Source organism: Danio aesculapii, chromosome 23 (genome assembly GCF_903798145.1).
Source record: "Danio aesculapii chromosome 23, fDanAes4.1, whole genome shotgun sequence".
In the NCBI taxonomy this organism is placed as follows: domain Eukaryota; kingdom Metazoa; phylum Chordata; class Actinopteri; order Cypriniformes; family Danionidae; genus Danio; species Danio aesculapii.
The window spans coordinates 11,895,750-11,919,341 of record NC_079457.1 but is presented as its reverse complement, the minus strand read 5'-3'; the positions used below and the strand labels follow the sequence as shown (position 1 = coordinate 11,919,341).

Sequence of the window (23,592 nt, the reverse complement as noted above, 5' to 3'; positions counted from 1 at the left end):
ATTATCAAAAACTAGGCCTATAATTATAATAAAAGAACTTAACCGAGATTTAAAATGCATAATAGGAAGGACAGGGTAAAAATGTGAAAATTAGTAAGGTATTGTCCCTTTTATATTTCAGAATAGCTTAGGTCACTTGAACTAAAATTCACTCGATATTTAAGGAAAGAAATATGCGCTCAAATATGAAATCATTCAAAGTTACTGCAAAGGGCGTACATTAAATATCATATAAGCGTAAAATGTCATTCGTTCAAGCGTACACACAATAAATCTTGGTTATGGACAGCTGACATATCCTTCCATCCAAAAATTACACCTTTATATTTAGATTTTTTTCTCAACCCTTTTGTCTGTCTATCTATCTATCTATCTATCTATCTATCTATCTATCTATCTATCTATCTATCTCTTAAGGGAATCACCTAAATACAAATGAATCATCAAGCAAATTCGCCGGCGGTTATAGCTTTTTGGAAGTCTCTACATTATAACTAGTTATTGAGCTGGTGCAGGATCTGAGGCCATTTATGTGCAGAGGGAATTCATCGCTTTTCGCTCATCAATAACTCCTTGGCAGTGAACTATTGGAACGAGTCGAACGCGAGGGGTGAAATGCGGGTCAGGCTGTCTAACTAATATTAAAATGCGTCCGCAACACTAGAGCCGTGCCGAGTGGGTGGATGGGGGCGTTTTCAGGCTGGTGGGGGTGGACAAAAAATCCCTATCACATCTGTAGGGTCTCGAAGTAAAAAAAAAGGCTGGAGATAAGGCAAAACGGCTGTTTCCTAGCATTCCATTTGTTAAAGAGTTTTGGTTTGATTTGTTAAAGAGTTTGTTTGCTTTTGTTAATAAGGAAAATTTATATTTAAAAAATCTTATTCTTCCCTGTTGGGTTGAAAATTTGACTTTTTTAAAAATAAACTCTTTAGCGTAATTTCCAAAAAAAAAAAAAAGAAAAAAAAGATTTTGCATTATATTTTAATGCATTTTTCTACGTTGTTTGGTTTGGTATATTATTTATTTCATATTTGTTGCTAAACTGAGGAGAGAAATGCAGTGCACGGTCTTGCAGGTTACAGGGCGGTCATATGGTAATAGTGTGCACAATAAACCCCAAGGAACAATAGAAACTTATTTTTCATCAGTGCTGTCACGTGTCCGCTTTGTGCACAACGTGTTTGAGACGGAATATTCAAGTGGGTGCCCCTATGTTTTCGAGGTTTAATATCATTTGATAGTTAAACTATTTCTCGTTTCTTCATCTTGTGCCCACTTATTACTTTAATATTCTGATTTTTATTTACTCAACCCATTGAAATGTTGAGAGTGCTACTATGGAAAATAAAAAGGCATAATACGTTGAAACACATTAAATTTCTTTTTGTTTATTTAATTCTCGTGATTTTTAATGGAACTATTTGTTTATGCATTGTGTATTATGTACATGTGATTTTAGTGAAAAGTCTAATAAATTGGGTTTTCCAAGAAACAAACACAAACGAAAAAACAATTAAAAATATAAATAAACAAACAAACGCATGAATTAATTGTTGTAAGTGATAAGGTGGTTGTTGTCACTGATTTTAAAAGTCGTATCAACTCAGAACCATTATACGTTTTGAGGAACTGAAAAGCAAAACATTAAAATAAAAGCGTGTAAATTAAACAATGAAGTGAAAATATTAAAATAGTTTCGTTTTGCGTTATTTCTTAAGTAATGCAATTATTTTAAATATATATATTATATTATCTTTAAAGGATTTTACCCCTAGATAACAATTCTAACCTCAGATATCAATTATTATGAGCAAATATTTGAAATGCCAGACAGAAATGTTCCCAATAATATTATTTAGCCCTGTTCAAGATAGAGAGCTCACATGCTAACCGGGGATAACCTTACTTTCGTTGTATTCCGTTTTAAGTTTTCCAGTAAAAGAAGGGCCTGTCAGTAGTCGTCTATATGTACCCTGTAGAACCGAATTTGTGTCCAAAACATCAAAATCGCAAATACGTCTCTACAGGAATACATGGGCGACGTAAAAGCCACGAAAGCCAAGTTGGGTTTGTATTCGTCTCTGTCGGAGGCACGTGACTTTGCATGAAAGTCGTGTGTTCTTACCACAATAAACAGAGGAGTTTAAATGAACCGAATTGCTCAAGAAAGAAATTAAAATACTGAGCCAAAATAGACAAGACGTAGAATATGCTGTATGCTATCCACTTTAAACGATTATTCTTAACCTTTTGTAGCTTAATTAAACACTGTATCTATCACCAGGTGCATTCCTCGTAGTTGTTGAATTAAAACTGTATACATTAAAAGTAATTTTAGCTTTACTTTGTTCTAAAAATAACAGAAAATAAGCAATGGAGATCATGTAAAAATGAGTCACTTATTTTGGAAATTTGCTGTTCCCTTGCATGGAAGCGAACACCAATAGTACTATATATATTTGCCTACAAGATATAGTATTATAAAAGCATTGGATAATGTAGTGTAATTATTAGCAGTAGATTTAATACATTCGATCAGTTGGTCTAATAAGTTTAAGAAAGATTACTTTTTAAATATTATTGTCGTTTATATTTTATTAATAAATGTATTTAATAAGTTTTGTAATTAGCTAAACTCTTACAGGTAATGCACAATTTAACTGAGAAACATCCCTGGATGCTATGGCTTGATCCGAGAAGATTTCTCCATTGTGTATGCGTGTGTGAGAGAGTGAAAAGGGGGAGAGCGAGGGAGAGAGAGAGAGAGAAAGAGAGAGAGAGGAATAGACAGACTGGGAGACTTCGCGGACAATGGCGGAAAATTGAAGGTATATTTGCGAGAGCTGTGGTTCCTTATCCGGGGACTACATCGCCCCATGCCATTGGGCCATCGAATCACGTGGTAAAAGTAACTTTACAGGGTTGCTCGCTAGTAGGAGGGCTTTATGGAGCAGAAAAACGACAAAGCTAGAAAAATTATTTTCCACTCCAGAAATTAATGATCATGAGCTCGTATTTGATGGACTCTAACTACATCGATCCGAAATTTCCTCCTTGCGAGGAATATTCGCAAAATAGCTACATTCCCGAACATAGCCCCGAATATTACAGCCGTGCAAGGGACAGTGGCTACCAGCATCACCACCAGGAGTTATACCCTCCGCGGGCAAGCTACCAGGAGCGTCAGTATAACTGTGCAAGCATCCCTGAGCCTGATACTCAAAGAGGACATGGACTGCCTCACGCGGGGCACCTGCTTGGAAAAGGGCAATCTGCCTCATGTGAGCCCCCACCGTTACCCCTGTCTCCTGCCACCCCTTCGGCTGCATCTTCCGCCTGCAATCAAGCCACCCCGGAGCATCCCAACAGCTCAGCCTCTGCCAAACAACCCGTAGTGTACCCATGGATGAAGAAAATTCACGTCAGCACCGGTAGGCAACTTGAGTGTATTTCTCTTAAGCACTATAAAGCTCGCCCCTCATCCTAACTCTCTCTCTCCGTCTGCCTCACTCCTTTTTACACTCATCCCCTGGCCAGCCTCTGCTACGATAGGATAGAAGCCTTTGAAATGGCACAATTGAGGCGGATTTACGACTAGGCATTGGTAATTACACCCACCATAAATTTTATAGCCGAGGTATACTCTGGGCAGTCGTATCACCATGTGGCTTCTCTTGTTATGAGTGTGCGAGAGAGTGAGGGAGATCTGGGACCAGAGAAAAACTAAGCTTTATAATGTTGCATTAATAATTCAGTGCTGAGCCCAATGTGATTTTAGCCTTATTACAGAAAGCTAACTTTTAGATGTTTTAGCCCACCCTCATTTCCTCTGTCGCCACCATTTCTCAATGAAAGACACGCTTGTTTACCCTATCCTTCCCTCGCTGCTTCTTTTCTTTTTCTATTCTATTCTGTTCTTTCTTTCCCTTTGCTTCTCCTCTTTCCAGTCAACTCTAGTTACAATGGAGCGGAACCCAAGCGGTCTAGAACTGCTTACACTCGCCAGCAAGTCTTAGAATTGGAGAAGGAATTCCACTATAATCGCTACTTAACACGGCGAAGACGTATCGAGATTGCTCATTCCTTGGTCCTCTCGGAGAGGCAAATCAAAATTTGGTTTCAGAACCGAAGGATGAAGTGGAAAAAAGACCATAGGCTGCCAAACACCAAAGTCAGATCCTCGTCCTCCACGGGCATTTCCTCCGGGTCCAACACAAGCTCAGCGGCTGGCGTTGTGGCGGCAGCTTCCACCACTAACACCATGTCAGCCTCCGAGGACCTCTCCGGAACCGAGCGTGGCGAGGATATTACAAGGTTATAAGAGAACTATTTCGAGGAGAGAAAGCAAGATCAAATGACTGATTATTTATAAAATATAATATATTTTGTTTTCGTAGGTATCTTGTGCGTAAAGGGGGTTCCTTTAAGTCCACAGTTATATAAAATGCATGTTATATAGCATGGATTATTGCGAATACCTATGGATTATTTTTTACGCGACACAGGGTTTAATTTATCTAAAACTGAATCAATATGATGTTTGTTTTTGTTATATGTTTTTTCAAGAGAAATGTTTTGGGCGAAGCAGGTTATGGACATTTTATTCAAATGTTATTTGTGGGCCTTTTTGCCCAGCTGCCAAGGTGAAGTGCACAACGAATCTATTTATTTCTCACTTGAGAGAGCTGGTACGTTTTTCTTTTTCTTTTTGCACTGTAAATGAAAATGCTATCGTGAGTATCGATAGAAAAAAAGATCTTAAACGGTTTTTTGTTTTCTTTAAAAGTAAATCATGCTGTGGGTTATCTGTCGTATGGAAAGGTTAAGATTTTAAATTATCATTTAGTTTTTGTTGTGATGGCGTTGTGTTTAGGCTATTAACAGCAGATTGTTGTGAGATGCAATAAAACCAGTTTAGTGTATTTGTGCTAATTATATTGGTCAATAAAACGTAAGTGTCTATTAGTTTAACCTAGACTTGGGTGACTTTTATTAATATGCTTAAAGATTACACTTCCGCGAATAATTGGCGATCACTTTTTTCTCTTTAATTGTTAAAAGAAGATGCAGATACTTTTAGCTTAATATATATCCTTTTAAAAAGACAAACGTAGGCCCAAACGTAAAAACAATGTCATCTTTTAAATAATCTACGCCAGTTGTGTCGAGTGTGTGTGCTGCATGCGTTATTGCAGAAAACTAATTAGCCATTTAATTTCTGCCATAGCGTTTCTTACACATGCAACGCAGCCTCATATTTGGCTTGTGTATGGGTTAGGCTAGCTTGGGTTGTGTACTACCCATCACTTTCCTACGTATTCGATTAATGTGGCATCCAATTCGGGCCTTATTGTTTAGGGACCTTATCGCTTTTTATTCTAGAGATTTCTTGCTATTAATTACTTCTCTCAACATGGCTAAAATGTTTCTAACAACCCATTCCAGTACTGTAAAAGCTAATTTTAAACCTTATCAATCTGATAAATAAATTAAAATATATTCCTGTTATTTTATAGATAAACCAACCAATAAAAACAGAAAAATATTTAGAGCGTAAATTTTTCACATGTTTTTATGGTCTTGGTGAAAAAAGGTTGTATACTATTGCTACGTTTAAATAAAAAAATGCAATTCGTTATTATTTAATATCAATGATAATTAGCATCGATATTTTCAATCGAGTATGGCATGGAATAATAAAAATGCTGTACTAAAAACTATTGCAAAATTGTGGTATGGAATATGTGCGTACCAAGACAAATACTATGAGTCAACTATGTCCATACTGTTCATTTATTATTAGGCAATTTGCATGTGCTGAAATGTGAACTCATTGTGTTGGTTTTTGAAAGTTTTGATCCAGGCCACTCCTCTGTGTAAGGCGTATTGTTATTTTTAAAAAGTGGCGCTAGAACGTGTTCGAAGCAACGTCATAGCCAAAGCAGCATACACAGAGCCAAATCTGAACACTGTGGCCTTGCCGGTTACAATGCGACATAGAACGCTCCAATGTGCAAATTAGTTTTAATCCATTGCATTTTTTTTTTCTAAAGGCAAAAGAATATATTAAAAATTTAAATGTCAGAACACTTAGCTCAATTGATAAAAAAACATACAGAAACGTACAGAATATAAGGATTGTGTTTGATTAATTGTAAATCGGCCTGACTTGAATGAAGATTACACAACGGCTTGCTAAGTGGGGGGCTGAGAAGCACAAAGGAGTGAGTCATTTTAGATCATCAATCAAGTCCGGCAGCAATAGTCAATTGTACCTACAATGTATTAAGTTGTACAGGCACTAAATAGTGCACAAAAGCGTAACTGCAAAATATGTTTCAGCGGATAGTTTTTCCGAACCTACATGAGAAGAAAGGCACTGGCATTGTCTCAGCCTGGCCATGACTTTGGAAAGGCACTTGAAAAGAGTAGGTGCAAAACTGCATTCAGAGACCATTATGTGATTGAACAGCGAAGAGAAATGAATGTGCACGCCTAAATCGTAGCATCCCGGCAGTCTCTTTCGAGACGCTGTCGCCTCCATGTCGCGAGGCTGAAAAGATACTTTATTGAAGTTTGTGGCAACTAAGAAAAGTCGAGTTCAATTTGGGGACACATTTTCTGTCCCATTAGTTTCGTTTCAGCCGGGTCGGCCGACCTCTCACACCCCTTGACCCCACTGGCTCTCTCAACGTGTACCTTCTGTGTGCACCCTCACAGGCTTCTTGGGGTTCCACCGGTGCTCTTGCTTTCATTGTGCGGTTTTGGTTACATTGATGTGCCAATAGAAGAAGGACATCTGAATGTGTTTCTCTTTTGTTGCTCTGCACCGTATGACCTACGAGATCGGTAAACTCTAGTACAAGGCTTTTCAGTAGCGTGCGACCTTGTAACTTTTTCTTCAGGGGGCATCCACTTTCGACCTGTAGTGGTGGTCAGTCTTCAATGTTTCTAAACGTTTAACTTATAAAAAAAACACAAGTACATTTTATTGACCATTAAATATTTAATTGCAGGTTGTGTGACATACCAAACAGGTACCAAACAGGTATGACAACATTGGAAACATAAAACAAACCTTTTTCATGCAGTTAACAGAAGGGAGATTTTGAGAACCTGTTTCCGCATAATGATTGACTTTGCTTGCTGGATTTTTGACAATCACGGCAGGTGTAAGGCAGATATTTTTGCTACGAAAATGCATGTTAAAATTAAAAGGAGAAGAAATAAATCACGTTTGACTGTAATCTTCTAAAACCAAACATACGTTATTGTTCAGGGAATAGGTTAAGAAGTCTTCGCATGTGGTGTGTAGATGTGTGCCAGCCAATAAACTTTCATACAAGTTTTATTTTTGGATGTTTAAATCTTTATAAAAAAAACGCATTTACAGCAATAAACACAGCACTCTAAAAAGTTAGTTTATAACACATTTATTGCACATCGTCCTGTAATCTGAGACGAATTTATTTGAATAGTTTTAAAGCTCATTTATATATTTATTTTTATTTATAAACCAGCTTATTTAGATGGTGGCACATGAAACTCATGTTGGCTACTAAACAATCGTTCTTTATCTCTTTATTTTTAGTTATTTTTTTATTTATCTATTTATTTATTTATTTATTTATTTATCTGTTTATTTATTTATTTATTTTTGTGTATTACTATTATTATTTATTTTAATATTATTATTAATATAATTTATGTATTATTATTTTATTTATTATTATCTTTTTGGCAGCTTGGAGCATTTTTTGCCACGTTTTCCATGTTTAACGACGCCTTTTATGAAATACATCGATAGTTGCAACAACAGGCTTTCTGTAATACTTCATAATTGATCCCAATAACTTAATTTATGCATCATGAATAACATGGCGCCAGCAGTTGCATTAAACACCGCTGTACAATAGTTATACATCACCATTTAAAGACAACGTTTCAGCTCATCGTACATTATTGATGCATCCAACACTACCACACATATTCTTTGTTATAAAACAGAGTTTGTTTACAAGTTTAAATTACAACCATATAATGTGAAAAAGTGGCCTATAAATAAAGAAGATGTCCGTATTTTAAATATAAGTTACGAAAGTATTGAAGGCCTAGATCTACAAATATAAATAATTTTAGATTTTTAATTATTGTATTTACATATTGCACATCGTTTATAGCATAACATTTTTTTACTTATTTCTACAATTATAAATACGTCGTAAATAATTGTAATATTTTAATAATTAAACCAATGTGGGAATTATGAATATTACTAGGTAGTGACAAGACTACAAAACAGAGAAGGACACAACACCACAGTCCCATACGCACTGTATGTGAACTGTATAGGGTGGTGGACATTTCTTTATATGCGTCCATAAATCAAAAATATGATTGAGGGTTTGCCTTGCAATAACAATTGTGAGTGCCACGGTGAACAAAAACTGTTGTGCTTCGACTTATGAACCTGCCCTTGTAGGAAGAAGAGGAGCAAGAGACAAGCACGGAGAGCAAGAAGACCAACACCTGTCTGCAGAAACGCGCATTTATGATATATGAATTTAGCTATTGGCACACATGATTGTGGCCCCAAAATATTTTACAATCTTTTCTAAATATGTATTAATTGTATATTGTCGACATTATAACGCAATTGTCGTGCATAGCAACAAAGATTTTTAAATATAATTATATATATATATATATATATATATATATATATATATATATATATATATATATATATATATAAAATTATATATAATTATATATATATATATAATTATATATATATATATAATTAATATATATATATATATAATTATATATATATATATATATAATTATATATAATTTTATATATATATATATATATATATATATATATATATATATATATATATATATATATATATATATATACACACACATACACACCACACAAATAAATAAATAAATAAATAATTAAATAATTACATATGTGCACCTGAAAACAAACTTTTCTTTTTGATTCATATACGGTCCTGCGAGTGGTTTTATGTTCTCGTTAATTTACAAACGTTTTTACGCGGTGCTCGGGTAACTGAACCTCGAGGAACATCCTTAAAAATTAAAGTAGCACTTATATAGCACTTCAGATCTCCTTTCAGGCCCAGGATCAACTCCTCGCCTACGAGAAGTGAAGCAGCACACTTTGCGTGTTTATGTTGAACCTGACACTGGCACGTTGTAAGGCATTCAATTTCCATCATGTTAATTGGTTATCGAGACATAAACTTATTGGGTGAATGGCTGATCGTTTCTGTCACAAATACGTTCCACAATTAAGTTACAAGTAGTAGGCTAATTATAAAATGTTAGGTTATGTGTGTGATTTTGACTGTTGGACTTGTCGTTTGTCTGTACAGCATAAGTATTGTTTATTAGTTCTGACTTGGCCATTCATTGACTTAAAGAAATTCTCATAATTAAGTATCTTTTCTAAAACAACAAATCTTTGACTAAAGTATCAGCCACGTTATAATACATATTTCATCAATTAATAATTTATTAAAAATAATACATTATTCATGATGGATCCACATTGTTCTGTGAAGTACTGAATGAATTGTTGTTTTGCCTTTTTATTTAAAAATGTGCTTTTTTGTTAGCTCTTTGTAAGATAAGTGTCTTCTCAAAGCAATTAAGTTAGTGATGAAAGCTGAGGGTTCTAAGCATTGTTATGAGGTCCTCTGTGTAAACTGAGCTGATGAACAGCGTAAAAGGGCTGAGAGTTGAATCGGGGGTCAGACCATGTTATTTTCCAGAAATGTGGAAATCCTAACACTAGATATCCGCTCGACATATAAAATGCATAAATACAGCTCTCCAAATGTAAGCGTCCCATGCCTAAGAGTTTAACCATGCCTTTGACTTTTGCACATTCCATGCAAAACGAAATAAATGCACGAGTGAAGAGGGTGTCTGTAGTACGCTGAACAATCTCCATAATCTTTGTTCTGATGTCTTGCCCCTTAACCTTTACACTCGATATGACCCCACATGCCATGCCTAATGGCCACCCAAACTAAGGCAGAACGAGAGAGCGGACACACGACAAAAAATAACAATTGTTTTAACACGCAGATATATTATTTATTTTTAATAAATACATAAATAACATTATACACAATATCACTGTTTTGATTAAATTTAATACCCAACGTTTAAGATTCCACAGCTATATTTGTGTGTGTAGTGCGTGTTATATATATATATATATATATATATATATATATATATATATATATATATATATATATATATATATATATATATATATATATATATATATATACATACATATATATATACGATTTGTAAATGTTTTAAAATAAGCTTCTCCTGCTCACCAAGGCTGCATTTTGTATAATAAAATATACAGTACAAGTTGTAAAATTGTGAAATGTTATTGCACTATAAAATAACTGTTCAAAAGTAGTTTACAATTTAATAATTTATTCCAGTGATTTTAAAGATGAATTATCAGCTTCATTACTCTAGTCTTCAGTCACATTATCCTTCACAAATCACTCCAATATTAAATGATAGTTATTATTATTAGTTATTATCATTATAGGTAATATTAATAAAAGCAGTTATGACTGGAGTAATAATTAAAATGTTTTACAGTTGTTGCTTATAAGATGTTGGCTAGTTTTTCCTATTTTATTTGACTTGTAGAAATCAACTGCTTGTATTCGTTAACAAATGTTGATTATATATATTTTTTATGATAAAAGTTTGTCTTGGTGAAATTACATCCTATCAAGACACAATCAAAGACATGCGATCACAAAGGATTGCTATTTTTCGTCTTGGTCTTAAAAATAAACAAAAACATCGTTTAATTTGAACATTTACTTCTTCAAGAGTGCTAAATGAAAAGCGGTCAAGGCGGTACACGCATGTCATAATAAAAAATAACCTGGGTGCACTTTGGGTTTTCCAAAACCTCAAAACACCGTGACTGCGTAATTCGTCAAATCATAATTCTACCGTATATTACAATTACGCTCGGTTTCTCCAAAGCATTGTAAATTGTAGCATGAAATAGTAATCGGCGCTCCAATTGCATCGTAAAAATTCATTGCGCTCCTACAGGCCAATAGCAAAATTGCAGCTCAACTTGATAAGGTTATATGACATTTCAAATTTAAGTTCACACTTAAAATAAGCTAAAAGTGCTGTTGTCATCAGTGGCTCCACGAAGAACCTTTAACGTCTTAAATTTTATTATTATTAAATAATAGTGGAAAATGACATTTGGATCATTAAATATTAACTATTCAACGAAAATGTTTTAAAAATGTCCTTAATGTGATTAATATGTCAGGAGAACTTTATTCATATTTTAAAAATTGTAATACATTGCCAAGATATTTTTGCAATAAGCGTTAGACACGTAACGTTAAAAAACAAAAACAAAACAAAAAAACAAGCAAACAAACAAAAAAAAAGATAGAAACATGACTTTCCAAAGGAGTAGGCCTAACTTTCTATATCCGTGCTTATTGTAATTACCGAAAAGTTTTGGTCTAGTCCAGCAACATTGGAACTGACTGCCATTTTAATGTGCACATTAGATCTACATAACACAGAACAATCTGGCAATTAAAAAGTTAAGAAATATTAACCCTTTAACTGCCCCAAGAATAGAAAAAAATGGATTGCATTTCTTAACTCCTAATGTCGCTATAACGCATTCAATGTATTTTTTTTTTTAACACGTCCCATAATTTCTAAAATATCAACCTCTAACAAATGGTTGATATGTCGGTTTAAAGTACCGGAATTAACACATATGAAAATCAGTAAAACATGAAGTTTAAGACCAATTCATAAAGAAATCTAAATAAAAAAATTTTGAAAACTAAATCACTTTTATTTTTTTTAGTATGCCATAAAATATTTCAGATTCTCATTTAACACGTTTTTTTAACAATAAAACCAAAATCAAGTGTAGTGCAACAGGATTATGTGTGTTTGATTGTTTTGTAAACCAACAATGCAGGGTGTGTAATCCAATATTTAAAACAGTCAGTCTTTAAATGACAAACAATCATTATTCAAAAGTCAAAATTTGGTCAAATTTGCAAGGAATTTAAGGGGTTAATGTGTCGTGTTTTTTTTCTTATTAGAATTAAAATTTAATCAATACAATTAAATTCTTTCAGCTATACTCGTGTAAGATAGATAAGTGGAAGAGATGAGTGAACTTCTGATCTGTTCAAGTTGCTAGGCAACAAGCCAGAAGAGTCTTACGCAGAACAAAACATCCATTATCACCAAAAGTTCCTGATTTTACAGAGTTACCGATTAAAGGTACAATGCGTATCCTGCTTTTATCGAATTAACCTGTAGTCTTTAGCTAGTCTCTGTCTATAAAGTCTCATTACAATGAAGAATTTAGCGAATAACAGCGCAGGGGCAGTTAGAAAACGGTCGTCAGATGAAGAGCCACCTGTGAACACTTCTCCTTATATCTCTCACTATCAGGATCCCATACTTGCATATCACACAAAAGCAACCAAGGTAGTGGATAAATCAATTTATTTGGTAGGGGCACAAGTAAGAGATTTCACCCTTTTATAGTTTTAAGACAAGTACATCCTTTACGGTTCAATAGCACGTTTATGGCAAAATGGAAATATCTTCAATTTGCAAAAAGAGAGGATAAATGAGTTTCACATCATTTTCACATACATGGAGATAAATAACGAACAATACCAAAAGACATGTGAACGGATATTTCGTTGTTTAGTCAGATTTTGCAAACAAACAAACCACATGAGAAGTGAGTTATATTCATTGTCGACATAGACATAACTTAAAAAAGATTCCCTCGCTGCATCTGAGAAGTTCCCAGTGTCACGGTATAGATGTAGAATTGTGCATTGAGGCTTTTGTCCAGTTCTCCGGGGTGTCTGCAATGTGTCTAAACATATGCGGTCATGAGGAGGTCACTAGACGTGCTGCTGCGCCGCAATGATTAATGTCATCTTTTCTATAGAGAGATGGCATGGCGTAGATTAACGTTTTCTGTACGACACGGTCAGTGGTTAAAAGGCGTGCTCTACTTGCATGGAATATAATTTCTAGCATGCTAAATCCTGTTATATAAAGAAGATTAAACAAAAAGGCTGGCTATAAAATCATTGGAAGTCATTAGCTTATAGCATGAATAGGAAATTTCAATGACTTTTAAACAATCATTCATGAAGTATTTAGATTATCAAATATCATTATCAAAGAAATAAAGAGAAAAACAAATCAATTTGCGAGTTCCTAGCATTTTTATGAATGATCCCCATTGAATATAGGAATGCAAAATTGTACTAAAATATGATACAGGCACAGGTGCAAGTGCAGTGAAGTTGTGCTGTCAACCTGAAACCACTGTTTCAGGTTGACAGCACAAACAGGACAGCTTTAAAGCTATAGGACAGCTTTAAAGCTATATTTCAGAATTTTCTGTATGATAATAATAATAATAGCTATTACATATATTTATTTGTCATAGTAGACCTACATACAATCACCTGTTATATCACTAGTAAAACAATTGTGAATAGTACAGAAGTAACAGAGCAATAAACCGTATCAAGTTTCAGGGCAACTGAGAGACCTCAGTACTAAATCTCAGTATTTTTATTCGAATTCAAATTGTTTACAGCAACGTATCTACAGCCAAAATATAAATCTAGTCTTTGCTTTTCAGAGACAGCACCATTTGTATGCATCGTTATAAGCGACAACATCCTCAGCTCATTAAAAGCCTTTGGATTTACTCTCTTATCAGTATATGGCTATAAAATCATCAGGATATTACTAATGTTTATCGAAGAAATTAATCCGTTGTTCTGTGCAGTGCTTTATTGATATGCAAAACTGCTACTTGTGGATTCCAATTAATAGAAAGACAGACAGACAGACAGAAAGAAATAAAGAAAGATCAGTATTTCTTAAGTGTTTAATCCCCAAATATTCAGGTTTAAATATTAATGCTCTCCAAAATGTTAGGTTACACTCTGAGCTACAGGAGTTATGGTTAAGAAAGCTATAGACCGCTTTATGCACAGGCCTGCGATGCATTCCATTAACTCCTCTGTTATTTTCAACATTTGCCTCATGCCCGTTTTTAGCCATCTTTGCATGAAACGGTTAAAGCGAAGTTATTATCGATGTTTTATGCAGCTGTTTGTGTCAGCAACCACAAGAGCGCAGAAGGTAGGGAGGAATTATAAAAGGGTTGACACCTAGAGCGACCGGCGCGCTTTTGTGAGAGAAAGAAAAATGATTTATTGCCAGCAACGTGGTTCAAACAGAGTTCACTGAGAATTGTAGTGTACCGGCGGAGGCGCTGAGTTATGGTCTTGCTGAGCCACTACATCAAAGATTCCTTTTCAGATTTAGTGAATGGACCCAGCGGCATGAGACAAGGGAACAAACTTACTTTAATTAGAAAATTCCCAAGATCACAGGCGACTTTCAAACAAAAAGGGATGAGTTTGAATTATATGAAAGGTACACGGGGGACCATAAAAACCAGCCGAATAATAAAAACTCCCCTAGCCTCCACCACCAACACCACTTCCAAAAATATTAATATTAATATTAATAAAATAAAAAATGCATCGAAATTGTTTAAATAGCGTGTATTGAATATTTAATTCGGATGTGGTTATGGTACACTTGCATTCCCTGCACACTCGGGCGCAGTAATATTTCATGTTAATAGCGATGGAGCTCGGCAGAAGCCGGACTTGTAATATGCACAGTGAATGCTTCTATTTGACAAGGCTTGTGACAGCAATTCACTGAACTCAAAATAACAAATCGTTTTTAAAAAAAGATTGATTTTCGCCTTACAACCGAGGAGGATGGCCCTGTGGCTCTTTTGGTATTCTGTTTAATAAACAGTATATGAATGGTTATGATTGAACTAGTTGAAAGACTTAAGTTGCTGTGATTATACTACCATTTCACACGTTATTGTTTCAATGCAGTCTAAAGTAACCTTGCCTGTGTGCATGGACTAAGATAACCATTATTCAAACGCATACCTGTCCATAGTGGCAGGCCTTTCTGGCCGATTTAGGAGCAGTTATTATAAACAATCCATGAAAGATACCCCTAAAGGAGAAAGAGTGAGTTGTTGAGGCTATCAGTCTTTGTCTTCGAAAATACGTTAGACGTGTTATTGACAGTACTGAGTGTCTGAGTAAATACTCAAACAAGACACTGTGGAGGGTAAATGAAAAGAGACCAGTCCTTTAGTTTTCAGTGCCTGCGCACAATTAATCACTAGTGCAAGACAACCGCTGTCCGCAGCTTATGCAAAGGATGGGTGAAGTCTTTTATGATAATTTCAGACTGGACATGCTACTTTATGTATAATCTTATTTACAAGCAGTAATTTTAATTAGCAATTGGCGCAAAACGAATCTTTAGTATATCAATAACTGTTTGAAAAAAAGCTATCTGGGTCGGTTAAGTGCTACATTTTCAACTGCAATAATGACCCTCTTCCTTCCATATTAGCTATATGACGTCAGATGACAAAGGCTAATTCATTGTAGTTACAAAGATTTCATGATACATTTCTAATTATTTAAACGACTTCAAAAACAAGATGTTTTCAGACTCCAACAAGTTTCAGAAGACTTCATTGCTGGTATTAAAATGTCGTAATTCGCCAAATCTGAGCTGTTCTTTGTTCATCAAGACATTGTTTTAAATATTAGTCAATGCAATTCATTCTTCAGACGATGAATTTAAGAATATTTCTTTGGTTACCAGAGACTAGCAATCATCCATCTTAACGACTCTCTTCTATGTCAGTAAAATCGAAAACTATACTCTTTTATTGCACGAAGATTCATCTTTGATATACATTGTCAGACAGCAATGACAGTCAAAATCCCTTTGTTTGACCACACCCAGTGTTTGATCACACATCCTCTTGATGTCTTTTTCACCAGGTATAAATGAACAAAAATCTCAAATTACGTCGGAAATATAAACACGTAATTAATATTAGGTTCTTTTTACTTGTGTTTCAATTTCCTTCACATTAAAGAAACGTAGTATTTACATTTTTACAAATCACGGTAATATAGACAGTGTAGCCATAGGCTATTATTACTAAAATGTATTTTATTCATAATAAAGCATCGCTAAAATTTACATCACTGTTTACGATAGATTAAAACCAGTTTAAAATAAGCTATTGAAAAACATTAGCAAGCGTACGGAACTGTTGTTAGAACAGCAAAGCGTAAAATTAATAGATTTTTATCCATAAAGCTAAACAAGTCGATCATTTTTAAATACCTACCACAAGAGGACTGAAAAGTCAGTCAAGGATTCAAACATTGTTTTATAAAACATTATCACGGAAGTGAAGTCTGTATTCTTCAATCCACTGTAGCAAAACTAAGACGACGCGATCCCAGACATGTCTTTTCTCTGTCCAAAATGGGTCTCTTTCTCCCTCCCACCTCCCAAATCACGCTCTCTGAACTCGTGTCAGCACGGTGACAGGGTAATGTATGCACCCTGCTCATGGCTTTTCGTCTGTCCACAGGAAAATCACTCGAAATGGCAAAATAGTTGAAGAATGCGGATGAAAACGGATTCACCGTTTGGCTGCTTACAAGCAGTTTACAACTCAAACACCGAGTGCGCAAGGCTATTGGAGGAGGCCACCACGTGACTACATTGTTTACTCTTGTTGGCAAACAATTAAAGACGCGAGTGAGTGTACTTTTTGGCTTTCCTACACCTCGAATGAACAATTATATATTCCGTGTGATTAGGACGATTAGAGATGAACAATAACTCGTTTCACGAATATAATTTTAACAGTGAATACTTGAACAAAGTATGTTGCAATAAATGTCATGTTTGTTATTTGGAGCAACGTTTCTCCCCCTGTGCTCTGCAGGAGAACAGTTCTGAGTGGAGACGACATGCTGAAGAAAGTTTATCAGAAAATGATGAAGGCCACGTGTGGAACTTTCAAAACATCTCGAATGTCCAACATCAATGTTCATTCTCTGATGGAGGCAACCGCTTTCTGGACCCGGCGAATGCATCGGGAAGAGACAAGGGGTGCGAGCAGTCAACTTCCTGCTTATCAACCATGAAGTACCCTTGGATGAGTGAGACACATGCACCTACGCACTTCAGCAACATTAACGCCATGGAAACAGGTGAGAGAACACGACTTAAGTAAAAATATGCATATTGATTTGTATTGCTTGGAAATACCCACTTAATCTAATCAGTCAGTCATATTTTAGTCGATAATGAATAACAGCGGTGTCGGATTTGGTTCGATGTCAGTGTGATTTGTCACTTAAACATTGATGTCAATGACCAACACAATTGAGAACTTGTTATTAATCATTTTTTTAAATTTCTCCTAAAACACAAACTGAACATGCACTCACAGGAAACATTTCCATCTTCACTATTAAAATATGTGTTTTTCCAGAAAATACATTTAAGAATTACAACACCAAACGCATTAAAAAGTTTCATTGTGATCTGTTGTGGTGATTAAGAAACTAAGTGTAATGTGGATGCAACAAAAGACTGTGGCGTATATACATGGTTACTGAACACTTACAAAAAAAAAAAAAAACAATATATATATATATATATATATATATATATATATATATATATATATATATATATATATATATATATATATATATATATATATACACACATATGTACATATATACATATATATATACATATATATATATACATACATATATATATATATATAAGGTATATGGATTGTGGTGTTATAATAATGATTCATCAAGTAATAATATGTTCTCAAGACAAAAGTGTAGCCACTGTATATGCTGCATAAAAAGGAGGGAAAGAATAGAACTTCTAGGGAAAGTAATAATTTCTAGACACAGCCAGTTGTTCTGTGAACTTGATTAAATTTAAACTTTTACTAAGCAGCAGAATAATAAAAAAAACATCTTCAGTGAAAATTGTATATTGTCTGAGGCTATGCTTTTCTGGGTCACACAGATAAAACTGTTTCACTTGTTTAAGCCCAAAGTCAGATTCCTACATTCACAATAGAATAGCTTCTCTACAACATATTCAAGAATGAGACTCTAAAAGGTTTCAAAAGGTTTATATTTAAATAACAAGGACTGCATGATATTGGAAAAACCTGACATTACGATATTTTGTTTGGCCACGACATACATTACAATATGAATATAATATCAACAGAGGATTGGAACAGCTTTACTTGGAAAGATTTCATTAACTTGGATCAACTGGGAGTCTTTTTCTGCATAAATAATAAATTACAATCACAAGTAAATACATAAACAGTGCTTTACAGTATTCAAGTACAAAAACTGAACAATCAAGTGTAAAACAACATGGTCAAAATGATAATATCTTTATCTATTAATCTATCATAAATAATCTAATTTTGTGATATATTGTGCAGAAATAACCTTTACTTTTAAGAGAGTATTGAGATGATACTATTAAGATAATGTGGGGAAGGGCATTTTTTAGTAATTGTTCAATACTTAAGAAACCTTTATTTTCAAAGTGTGAAAAGCATTTAATAACTTGACAAACCTTTTTACACTACAAATAATCTTTTGAGGATTGGAAAGGTTATATTAATCTTAAAAGCTCTTAGTGGAACAAGCAATGCCGAGAACCTTTATTTTTTTTTTAAGTCAAAAAAGGGTTAATTCACCCAAAAAGTATAGTATGTTTTTTCCTACAATGGATGCCAATGGATTAATATCTTGTTTGGTGTTCAATTGAAGAAATTCCTAAAATGTGTAAGTGTAATGTTAATTTTTAGGATATTGCTAAGAAGGACAATAGATTAAAAAAAATCCACACACAAATCATTAGGAATCTAACCACAGTAGAAATCATGTGAAATGGATAATTAACTTAGTGATTAGTCTACCAACAGTGGTCTGCCCACAGACAGTGTGTTGGATTCTCAGTACACTGATTTATCACTGGGGGTTTAAATATGCGCCGAGCATATTCAAGGATGTCATGCTTCATTTTCATCAGCACAGTTTAGGCATCACAGAGATTTGCTCTGGTATGATGTTATGCAACACAGTAAATAAATAATCTGGGATGAGAGTTCTGTTCACTGTCTAAACCCGTGCAGCAGTCTGTGTTTGACATATCTGGTATGCCTAAACACTTCTGTATATCTGCATATTTTCTAGGTGATTCTAAATACAGCAATGGTGAAGCAGTTGTACGGGATAACAGCGGTAAACGGGCTCGTGTGGCGTTCACCTCCTCTCAGCTGCTGGAGTTGGAGAAGGAGTTTCACTTCAGCGCTTACCTGTGCCGCAACCGGAGACTTGAAATGGCTGAGCTGCTGAAGCTCACCGACCGGCAGATTAAAATCTGGTTCCAAAACCGTCGCATGAAGTATAAGAAGGATCACAAGGAAAAGTCAACGGCAAAGTCCTTTTGCACCTACCTGGAAACAGAAAACCAACCATTAATAATTAGCGGCAGCACAACGGATTCTCCAGTGCCACTGAAATTCCAGAATAACTATGAAACACCATCAATGAACTGGTGAAACTACAGAAAGTCTGATAACTGGTGACTTTTGCTTTCAGAACTTATACATTGGTAGTGATCTGCATCAACCATCAAGACCGAAAATGAATAAATGAATGAAATTTCTACAAAACATGTACATTATCTGTCACTGGTCAGCTATTTCCCCATTTGTAACTCTCTCTGACATGATTTATATTTAAAAACATTCATGATTAATTGCCCCTGGATGATGATTTGTGTGCAAAGTTAACTTGGAAGAGTTCAATAGGCAAGCTCGCTTTGAACCAGATTACATGTTATCAGCTACTACACATCAGAGTTAGTTTCTATTGTGCATAAACTGCTGTACTAATATCTTTGCAAAGCACCAAGATTTATTGCAAACCCACTTGTGCAAGTTTATCTCTTGGGCACAGAAAATACAATTTTAAAAGGGCATTCAAGACTTTGAATGGTCATTAACATCTGCTCAACTTTTTAAGTGCACAACACATTTTTTATTACTCTCAAAATGATATGCTACTTTTCCCAAGGCATGAGCTAAAACGTACAACTTGCAGCGCTGTTTATTATGATGGCCAGAATTGTTCCGTGTTAAACCTTACTGACCTGCTCTACTATTAACAATGTATTTGACTTTTTTCTGCTTTATACTGAAAGTAGGTGGGTTTAAGTCCGAATTTTTAGCATTTCGACTGACAAAATGAATGAAAGAGCGAAACAGGACTGTCACAATGCTATATCAATGCATTCATAGTGTTTTTATTTTACCCATTCATGTACATGAAAGTGTGAACATGGCAGCTGCGATGTAAAATATGTGCATATTTGTAATTTATACCACTTTAATTGTAACCTGTCTGTATTTGATAAAAAAGCATGCATTTTGAAACCGAAATGTGGTTGTTTCAAACTGATTTAATCCTTCAGGATTGTCAATAAAGGTGATTTTAATACATGTAGCTGACAATGATGTTGTCACTGTGCTCTTTGTTTAGTAAAAACAGTTAATAGTGAGTCCTAATTTAGCTTAAAGGTGCTTCTGTGAATCTTACTTGATACTTTTTGAATTAGGCAATACTGTACTTTGTATTCTTAAAACATAACCTTACATATATGCCTTTCTCCGCCTCCGCCTACCAACCTCGCAACATTAATCATTTAGACAAGGCTCTCTCTCTCTCTCTCAGCTTCACAAGTGCTCAACCCGCTGGGCCAAATGACAGGCTGTGCGCTTCTCTTCCAACACACTCCTCTCTAGTACAGGAACTGAAATACATCCAGAGAAACAAGATCTGCCTTCCCCCCCTGTAAAAACAGTCTATTATTGCATCCTAGCAAATTTGGACTATACAGTAACATTACTGGTGGAGACGCCAAGGCTTGTGGGCACCGCCCCTGGCAAGGCAGGCAATAACTCATTTTGATTAATTATGTTTAATTAGGACGTCGCCGTGTGTCATTTTATAAGCTAAGCACGGAACAGCAAAATCTACCTTTTCAAAAATATTAACTTCGGCTGAAATTTGAACTAATTGAGCAATTTCATTCAGTCATTCTTGCGTAAATCAATCTAGACACGATATAATTAGTAGCCTAACTTAGTAGCCTTAAGTGCTTCTCAACTCCATTCCTAGAGGGTTAGAAACCACTGGCTTAACTAATTTCAATACTCTTGGCAGCGTTGCGCGATTAATCATAGGTTTAACTATATTCTCAACCTTGTTTCCGTTTATAGATTACAATGCGGCACGTGTAATCAAGAGGATGGAAATAGGCCTTTATTCCATTCATTCTGATTAAAGGAACAAACGATCCTGTAATGAATTGTTGAGGCTAAACCACAGAGCTAAATAAATAATCTGATAGTGTAATTTGCAGATAAGCGTGCGAACATATCTTTATACGAGTGGCCGCGAGAGGATGGAGCCGTGTCTGTGCTGCACTGCTGAACTCAACATTCATCACAATGCAGCAGTGCTCCATATGCAAAGTAGGAGTTGGCCTCCCGGTGGCCCCTTTAGTGCAACTAAACGGAAAGCTGAGCACTCTGCTGTATTTAAACTGTATCTAACCTAGTCTGCTTGCTTGGTTACATGGAATTTAAAACCTCCATGTAGACAGAAAATATCAAATCTAATGTTCTTAATAAACCATTAGTGCATGGTCATAATCATAATTTAATAAAAAGAAAAAAAAAAAAAAGATTTTCAAAAATTTTTCTAAAAAAAAATGTTCCTAAAATGTATAGTATATTAAGGTAAATAGTGAGGCAAGTGAGGCCTGCAATACTTTGGATGTTGTTGTGAGGTTGTCTGTGAGCTCTTGGATGCTCTTGAGATAATTTTGGTTGGCCAGGCATTGCTGGCCACCTTAAGCAATATGTTTTTTCAATCCACACCTTACTAATACCAGGTTGGACCCCCTTTTGCCTTCAGAACTGCCTTAATCCTTCGTGACATGGATTCAAAAAGGTACTGGAAATATTCTTCAGAGATTTTGGTCCATATTGACATGATAACATCACGCAGTCGCTGCAGATTTGTCGGCTGCACATCCATGATGCAAATCTCCCGTTCCACCACATCCCAAAGGTGCTATATTGGATTGAGTTCTGGTGACTGTGGAGGCCATTTGAGTACAGTGAACTCATTGTCATGTTCAAGAAACCAGTCTGAGATGATTCACACTTTATGACATGGCGAGTTATCTTGCTGGAATTAGCCATCAGATGATGGTTACACTGTGGTCATAAAGGGATGGACATAGTCAGCAACAATACTCAGGTAGGCTGTGGCGTTGACGCGATTTTTCAATTGCTTCCAATGGGCCCAAAGTGTGCCAAGAAAATATTCCCAACACCATTACACCACCAGCCTGAACCATTGATACCAAGCAGGATGGATCCAAGTTGTTGATGTCAAATTCTGACCCTACCATGAGATTGTCGCAGGAGAAATTGAGACTCAGACCAGGCAACGTTTTTCCAATCTTCTATTGTCCAATTTTGGTGAGCCTGTGCAAATTGTAGTCTTAGTTTTCTGTTCTTATCTGATCGGAGTGGCACCTGCGGTGGACTTCTGCTGCTGTAGTTCATCCGCCTAAAGGCTAAATGTGTTGTGTGTTCAGAGATGCTCCTCTTTAGACCTCGGTTGTAACGAGCGGTTATTTAGGTTACTGTTGTCCTTCTATTAGCTCAAACCAGTCTGGCCATTCTCCTCTGACCTCTGGCACCAACAAGACATTTATATATATACACACAAACACAAACACACACAAACACAAACACAAACACGCACACTTTGAAACAGACCAAAATAATAAATCATAAATATGTATGTTGTTTTGTTTCATAAATAATTAAATATAATTTTTAATAATTGTAAAACAATACTTTTAATAAATTATGTGTAATTTTGTTAAATTTGAGTGTTTGTATTTTGACAAATTATTGTAAATATAATAATAATTTATGTATATGTTTATATGTAGACATACAAACAATAGTTTACTGATTTTTTACTTTTTTCCATGTTTATCTTTTTAATGTTTCCATCAAACAAATGTAATTATCAATGAAGAATAATAAGTAATTACATCATGAAGATTAAAATTAAGGTTATTATTATTAAGAGAAAACAAAATACAAAACTACATAGCCCTGTGTAAAAAAGCTGTTTGCTCATAAAGCTAATACCTGGTTTTGCCACTCTTAGCAGCAACAACTGCAATCAAGCATTTTGTTTTTCAAGATTAGATTAGATGCAACTTTATTGTCATTACACATGTACAGTATAAGTACAAGGCAATGAAATGCAGTTTAGGTCTAACTAGGAGTGCAATAGCAGCAAGTGCAGGATACAGGTATAAGTTATAAAGTGCAGTTATAGAAAAACTATGGTGATATTTACAGATGGATGTACTATGAACATTTTATAC

The 23,592-nt window shown here is 35.0% G+C and overlaps 2 protein-coding genes across 3 annotated transcripts in view; both read left to right on the top strand.

The window, feature by feature from the left end:
• hoxc3a (homeobox C3a) overlaps positions 1-20,623 on the top strand; it is a 42,722-nt gene extending 22,099 nt beyond the window's left edge. For both annotated transcript variants that reach the window (XM_056449504.1, XM_056449503.1), the window contains exons 3-4: positions 16,631-17,258; positions 19,302-20,623. In XM_056449504.1, coding sequence (XP_056305479.1) covers positions 16,874-17,258; positions 19,302-19,669 — 753 coding nt within the window. In that variant the 5' untranslated portion in view covers positions 16,631-16,873 and the 3' untranslated portion in view covers positions 19,670-20,623. The remainder of the gene's footprint in view (positions 1-16,630; positions 17,259-19,301) is intronic.
• hoxc4a (homeobox C4a) lies at positions 1,895-5,574 on the top strand. The gene is made up of 2 exons (XM_056449502.1): positions 1,895-3,431; positions 3,948-5,574. The coding sequence occupies exons 1-2, from the start codon at positions 2,999-3,001 to the stop codon at positions 4,319-4,321; spliced, it is 807 nt and encodes a 268-aa protein (XP_056305477.1). The 5' UTR covers positions 1,895-2,998; the 3' UTR covers positions 4,322-5,574.
• Positions 20,624-23,592: the final 2,969 nt, after the last annotated feature.